The sequence below is a fragment of the Limulus polyphemus genome, unplaced genomic scaffold (assembly GCF_000517525.1).
Source record: "Limulus polyphemus unplaced genomic scaffold, Limulus_polyphemus-2.1.2 Scaffold174, whole genome shotgun sequence".
NCBI classification, from domain to species: domain Eukaryota; kingdom Metazoa; phylum Arthropoda; class Merostomata; order Xiphosura; family Limulidae; genus Limulus; species Limulus polyphemus.
In genome coordinates, this window is record NW_013665784.1 from 852473 (window position 1) to 860588 (window position 8116).

At 35.6% G+C, this 8116-nt stretch overlaps 1 protein-coding gene across 1 annotated transcript in view; it reads right to left on the reverse strand.

Moving 5' to 3' along the window:
• The window catches only part of LOC106478031 (zinc finger protein ZIC 4-like), a 26385-nt gene extending 18736 nt beyond the window's left edge, over positions 1–7649 (reverse strand). The window contains exon 1 of the mRNA XM_013938537.2: positions 6612–7649. Within this exon, the coding sequence (XP_013793991.1) occupies positions 6612–7497 (886 nt within the window). The 5' untranslated portion in view covers positions 7498–7649. The remainder of the gene's footprint in view (positions 1–6611) is intronic.
• Positions 7650–8116: the final 467 nt, after the last annotated feature.

Genomic DNA, 8116 nt, shown 5'->3' on the forward strand with positions numbered 1-8116 from the left:
CGCTATTTAGCTCCACTTATCGGGTACTCATTTGTTTTTTGCGGTTTGTCCCAATACGATATTAAAATCATGTCTCGAAAAGATAGACTTAAGCGCCCTCTGCGTTAACAATATGTAATTTCACCTCAACGTTTCATGTTCTGTTTCATTCTTGATTATTGGTGTGCTTAATGCAGACAGAACAGAGATTAAGAATCTTAATAGGAGAAACGCCTTGGGTAGGAAATCATCGACTAGGGTATATGTGTACAAATAATAACCTCATATTGGTCTTTATGGATAAACAATATTGTTAACGTTAAAACAATTACATAATTATCAATTTTTATTTCATATTATATTATACTAACTAAAAAAAAAACGTCGAAATATTTTAGAAGCTTCTGAGATTATATCAGTAATTTATAATACTAAATTGTTGAGATTCTTCTAATTACAGAAACTGAACACAACTCTGTACACGACTACTCGTTAGAGTAACAAACTCTATTCTTTTACTGTCTACATTTGCTTGGACTTATAGCTTAATAGTTCGTTGTTTCAAATTTAATACCAGGCCTGAAAAATAGTACATGTTTCTTTTCTGCAGCATAAAAAAATCTTAACCTAACCAGTAAATAAACTAAGTATGGGAAAAATCATATTGATTTTAGAAGTTATAGGATAATTATCTTAACGCTAACGATACAAAATGAGGGAAAACAGTTTTCGTGAAAAGTGCATTAAGTAAGACGTAAAGTATTCATTTTAAGGAGTTTTAGCAACATTTCAATTTATGTGTAATGCGTTTTCAGTTCTTAACTGTAAATGGTATTTTGCGAGAGAAAATTTAAATTCGTGTTTTAGATGCACGAAAGATCCTAGGTTGTTATGAATATTACGAAGTGAGCTGAAAAAAGTATCGAACAAAAAGCATCACCAAAGTTTTCACGTAAAAGTTAAGTAGGACGCAACGTAGTGGTTAGCGTGTCAAGCTGCGAATCATAGAATATTTACATGAGCTAATCAGTCTACATTGATTAATGCCGATTGTGGAATATTCTGTACTCATTACACTACATAAGCTGCAATGAAACATACTGTCTTATTATGAATATTTTAACACCATTTCTGGGATAGAACTAATGAAATAAAATTAAATTCACTCGAAGGAACGCTATCAGGAATATTACATTCCCTCATGTAAAGTTACATTTCCTCATGAATTTTTTTTTTAATCCAGGCAGTATGTTCACTTCCAAAGGAATACCGATAGATCATGCATTCCCGAGCGGGAAAACGAACTAAAAAGATGAAATTCCTCAAGCAAAGTTAAATTCCTCTGGAATGCAGGAATGTAATATTTCGATCCCTGCATATTTATTAGAGTGTGGCCTAATAATTAGCTTATCGAAACGCGATTCTACGGAACACGATCAACACCTTGAACCTTCGGCGCGTTATAAAAGCGAGCGCTGTTTATTTACTATCTTACCTCCAGTCAGTAGTTCAAAAGTAAGAAAAGCTACGCCTAGATTCTAGGGGTCTCTTGACCTGGTCGTGTAGCTCACATGCGCACAAGATGCCATTCAGGTTGAAAATTCCAATTCCGTCATTATATAATACAACACATAGAAGCTACACTATCACTGTAAAAATATATAATGCGTAGAAATGTTTGTAGCACGGTTCATTGGGCCTGATAATCACTGTAATAATATATGATGCGAAGAAATGTTTGTAGCACGGTTCATTGGGCCTAATAAATACATTTTAGTAATTTTGTTGCAAACGTGAGTAAAAAAAACTAATGAAACATATTATACAAAAAAATATATACAATCGAAAATCATATTAGTTAATATTTAGCGTTTTAATGTTTTCTGTGATCATTACACTTATTATGACGTAAAAGTTAAACTATCATAAAATGTTTATAAATTATGTTTTATGCGACTGCTGCGAATGAAATTCGCATAATTGGGTCTTACACAGAAAAGTATGTCTCAAAAATAGGACAATCTCCCATAGAATGAAATAAGAGAAATAACATGCTCTAATTAATTAATGTTTCTATCAAAATAAAAGTGAAACGAACAAGGAACACACGAACTCATAACACACTTAAAGAAAAAAAGACAACGTATATCATATAACTTAATACTTTGTTTATTGTTCGTAAAGTAATAACTAAATGGACAAGTTCTGGGGAAATTATCGCTAAGCACGTAAGTGTTTAATGTATAGGGATGGGCCGAGGAAAAAATGGCCGACACTCATCATAATCTCAAATCTCTTTTATAACAACCTATGAACCGTTTATAAACACCAAACTTAGGTTTTTGAAAAACGTCGTTAAATTAGAGAACTGGCAAGTAGCGTAACAACCAAACGTTCTGCTGATTATTCTGATTCTGGCGTCAGAAGGGCTAGCTCACCAATGCTTGAAGCTGTTACGATGATTTACATCCAAAATGTTGCATTTTAACTTGGAGAGTGCAGAAGCAGTGTAGCGTTTCAATAACATCAACACATGATTATCGATCAAGACAACTCATCACTCAGGCTGAAACTGTTGTCTTCGTAGAGACTGACATTCATTGGTATTGTTTAATAAAAGAGGAGGAAACAGGTAATAAAACTGTTGTCTTCATAGAGACTGACATTCATTATAAGATATTCATTGGTATTGTTTATCTTATAATGAATGTCAGTCTCTATGAAGACAACAGTTTTATTACCTGTTTCCCCTCTTTTATTAATCATTGGTATTGTTTAATAAAAGTGGGGAAACAGGTAATAAAACTGTTGTCTTCATAGAGACTGACATTCATTATAAGATAATCATTGGTATTGTTTAATAAAAGAGGGGAAACAGGTAATAAATTAAAATAATAATAATAATAAAGATGATGTAGGGATGGCAATGCCAAAATACAGAAACAAGATAGGGATAAATACACAAAACCATACAAAAATCCCTACATAAGAAGCCACTGAGTCAATGTTATAAAATTATGGGAATTGTACATTGTAAGACTTTATAGCATTATCCAGTTTAAATGTCTTTATCCAAACGTGAATTCATGCAAATGAAAGGAATTTAACATTTAGTTGTAGATAATAGTTTTTCTTGGAAATATTTGGCTAATTTTTATTACTTATAAATAGATTTGATGAATTAAAACAAAAATCAAGCCTTTTTCGAGTGTTTTTTTTTATTCAAGTGTTACACCTAGACACTACTAAGTGTCTGTAAATAACTCAATGCACTCTATAGAAGTGATTTACATTTAAGAACGCATGTCTATCGGTATTTTGATTTGTATGGCAATAGAAAGTCTTATCTGGGAAACCATAAAACCCCTTAAGTTATAAGCAGTACCTCACAGTAAGACTACTGATCGTTTTATTTATTTATAAGTGGCTCACTATTTTAGCTAAATCACAACTATGAAGGTTAAAATCAGTCGAAAATTAATGATTTACGAGAATGAGCGCAAAGTATCCTTAGTTGTTTTCCTGGTTGTTTGTTTATAATTAAGCACAAAGCTACACAATGGGCTATCTGTGCTCTGCCCACCACGAGTATCGAAACCCGGTTTCTAGCGTTGTAAGTCCGCAGACATACAGCTGTGCCACTGGGGGGCTAGTTGTGTTCTATCACAAGGTTACTGGAAACGCAATAAAGGCAATTTGTTTCATAGCACTGTTTTCATGATATTCATTCCCAAACTAATAATCTAAAGCAGTGCTTCTCAAGCACCAGCCTTCCCCCCCCTCCCAGTGGCACAGCAGTATGTCTGCAGACTTACAACACTAGAAACCGGGTTTCGATACCCGTGGTGGGCAGAGCACTGATAACCCAGTGCGTAACTTTGTGTTTAACTACAAACTAACAAATCAACCACCAGTCCGTCACAACCACACTACAAACAAGCAACTCAACCACCAGTCCGTCACAACCACCTTACCGATCCTCAGGATTTCACGAAAAAACAAACAAACAAAAACTGACAGAATATTCTTAAGTAAATCGTAATTATTTTTCGCAGTACTGCATTTTAGTGGTGCAGGACATTTTAGGGAAGCAGCGAGCCGGTCCCTCGTGTCGGAAGAGACTGAGAAACGCTGATCTGAAAAAAATTCACGAATAACCACACACAAATATTATTCTTGTTTACTTTACTTCTATTATAATATGTAGAAATCGGATAATGAAAACTATTTGGAAAACCTATAAAGTGCAACTAAGAAAGATGATAACTAGAAAAACATAACCCCCCCTTTTTCTCACCCCTCTCATGAATAAATGTATTGTTTTACTGTTTTAGGCCTTAGATCGCTACACGTGTGACTGTTTGTTTAAATGTAGACAATTTTAAACAATATCTGCCATTTTTATACAAAAATATGTTATTACCTACAATATTTTTTATGACTTAAATTTTTAAAGATATACCCGTAAATTGCAACCCAAACGTATCAAAATAGTATTAGAAAACAAGACGCTGGTGAAATATTCATGTTTACAGTGTTATTCCACGAATATATTTTTAAAAGAAAACAAAGTGTTAAGTCATATAAGTTGTTTTTATTCTTTAACTATTTTGTGTTTCAACGCAATGGCATGTGCTCTTCATAATAAAATAAAATATTAATATAAATTATGTTGCTCAGGCCATGCTAATGCCCACTGAGCACTAATAAGTTATAATAAGATCAAGAGCGTGTGAGACAAAAAATCAATAGTTAGCATTTTCTAAAGAGACAAACGTATCAACCATTTTATAATCAAAGTCTTTAAACATTGTGCGAAAGAAAAATCACCTTTATTCAAGAGTGTAATATTAAACAGTTATTTTTTGCATAGTTGTCCTGACACAATTAACCATGATTCCTCTTAGACCTTGCCTGCACTTTATTTTAACAAACGGTTAATTCAAACGGTAGAAAGTAGAAAAGGCATCCCTTCGGCATACTGGTCTAACGTGGATCCTGCGGTTAACGCGCTCTGTGAATCCGTGTATTCATGATTCGCGTCCTGTTGCTACAGAAACATGCTCTGCATTTTAGAGGTGTGAATGAGCAATAAGAGTGACGGCAAAATCTCAATATTTTATCAAACAAGAGAAGTCCAGAAGCTGGCAATGGGTGCTGTTGACTGGCAACCTTCTCTTTATCCCACCAGTTCAAGATTAAGAACAGTTATGCGCAGAAAGCCCTTGCTTAATTTTGCGCGAAATTCTGAAATAATATTCAGCGTAAGGGTAAACGAAAACATAATTTATGAGTGGGTTTTGACCATGGATTTTAAGGTTTTACATTTACATTCACAAAAAAGTGCATGATAAAAATGCGCTTATTATTCAAAAGTATATCTTGTCTTCCACAAGTTTTAATACTGAAGGTCAACAATCAGAGATTTAATGCACTTTCTGGATTGGTGCGGTCCTAGGCTCGAGCCCTTTTAAAAATGATAATTTCGTAAAATAGAAGACAATAATATCCTCAGATAATTAAAGCCATTATGTGAAAATTAGCTTTATAATGCAGGCAGTGTAAAAGGTCTCGCCACACACATATATATTGGTACAACTTTAAAATTGCGAACTATATTTGTTTAACTAAGTACATTAGGCATTTCAACAGAACAACTTGCGACGTGAAATTTCCTTCTTTATGTATTTTCTGCTGTTTTTTAATACCTTGAAAATGTACAAAAATACAGTTTTATATTTTATCTTAATTTGGCATACTTAATCGCCTTTTATCATTGGCTTTTGATAATCTGATTTGATTATAGATGAAGTAAAAGTAGCCATAAGACAGAAATATAAGATAAATGGCGAGGAATCGATATTATTACTTTAGATTTTGACCCTCTTATTATGGTTTATTTTTAGCGCCTTTTGATAGTTCGAAATGGAAGTATACTTATCATAATTGCAAAAGGTGGGAACTGCATATTAAACAGAGGGACAAAAATATTCATAAAATTGTGCTTGAAATATCTGATATTAGTAATTTCAAATGTCGTGTTTCTTCAGCAATAAATTATCCTAAACTGCTTATTACTCGTAAACTATATATTTTCATGTGAAACTCAATCTTCCAATGTAAAATATTAGTTTGGGAATTAGTTTAGACGAAATTTTTAAGCAATTATACATTTTTAAATCAAAAAGTGCGTTCAGACTATTACATTATATTCCGAATATCTTAAATCTCAATAGCAAAATGAAAAATGCCTGTGATATATATATATATATAAGTTCAGCTTGGCCTATATAGTACATTAATATATACTACATTGTTATGTATAGCTTATACTATAAAGAGTTGTTCATTGTTACTGTCAAAAGACAATAAAGAGGGGCATGGCGTGATCTAAATTGAATGATTTTTTTTTTTAAACGACACACAACCAAAACTGAGTAAAGTTGCACTACGCTGTAGAATCTAATAAACTGCTATGACGTATGTATATTGGTTTCAGTATTCAGTAGCTGTGTCAATAGAATGTACACTTATCTAGCATCTAAGAATATTAACGGTCATACGTGTGTGACTGACGTTAAAATAATATTTATGAAATATACTGAAGTAGACTACAGCTGAAAACCACTTACCTGTGTGTGTTCTTTTATGGATTTTTAAATTTTCGCTTCTCGCGAATACTTTCCCACAGCCGGGGAAAGGACAAGGGAAAGGCTTCTCACCCGTGTGAACTCGTATGTGGTTGACCAGTTTGTACTTAGCTTTAAAAGGCCGTCCACTGCGAGAACAGTCCTGCCAAAAGCAGGCGTGATTAGTAGACTCTGGTCCCCTCACATGCTCCACTGTTAGATGGGTGACTATCTCGTGCATCGATGTAAAAGTCTTGTTGCATGGCTTACGTGGTGTTGGTTGATCTGGCTCAACCCATAAACACGTCATTTCCTGTTTGATTGGATGTCGCATGTACCTAAAGAAAGCCCCGGGACCATGAGGGCCCATATTCATATGTCCCATATTTATAGGGCCGTAAGGGCCTGCAAAATTATCCGTTCTTGACCCCACCATTTGGTTGAAACTATCAGCGCAACCATACATATCAGTTCCATTAAAAGACAGTCTTACTTGGCCGTTCATATGCCCCGTGCGGTGTGCTGACGGGTGATCAAACCCAGGAAACAGCACATGCGTTGATGTTGGGTCACCTGTGTGATGGGCAGCGTGAAACGTAGCCGAAGAGGGCACAAACATTCCATGATGAGGAGGACCGTTGCCACTGAGGGCGTCGTGAGTTGTCAGACTACCGCCCAAAGTTGGCATATTTTCGCGACGAATAAAGAATTCCCGAGCGCCGTAACTACCGACGTGGTGGTGATGAGCGTGAGAGTGGGGAACACCGTAGCCATTCGCCTGGGCAGGGAATTGGTGGTTTATTTGAGCCGAATGGTCTCCCGGCATTGTATTAGGTGGGGACAGTTTGATAGCGCCCATGTGGGCTGTGTCCATGAAATGGCTCAACATATTCGATGCACTTTGGTCCTGAGGTCCGCAGTGGTGGGTTGCTGCTGCCACGGCTTGGCTCAAAGGATAACCCGCTGTCACACCATTGAAACCTGGGTGTGAGTGAGCAAGACTGGGGTGAGATGGAACGTACGAAGTGGCCACGTCTACTAGGCGGAGAGCTGAATTTCGTTTACTAAACCCATGATCCATAATATTGCTACTTAAAGCTCGCGTTATCTTCTACAAGGTTCCCCTTGTACACTATACGCTCTACAAGTGCTGGCTAGCCGCTTCCTCTGTGATCCGCCAGTTGGTCTCCCACCGTGAAACACAGCTTGAGGGAGGAATGCTACAGTTTGATTGGGCAATATAGATAAGTAGGCGGGAATACTGAAAACCAACGAATCATTATCCCAGTTGTTCGTCCAAAAAAGGCGTGGCTCATTCTTACAAATTGTGTTCAAAACTTACTAAATTTATCAGTAGGTGCAGTAAGGCAAGACAAACAAAGAAGATAAATCAATTTTATAATAAATAATTTCTAGCATCATTCATCTGTCAGAGTTCTCTTTAATCCAGAAACATGCACAGAAATAATTATGACGTAGATGAATGATTACATAACGGAAAGTCGTAC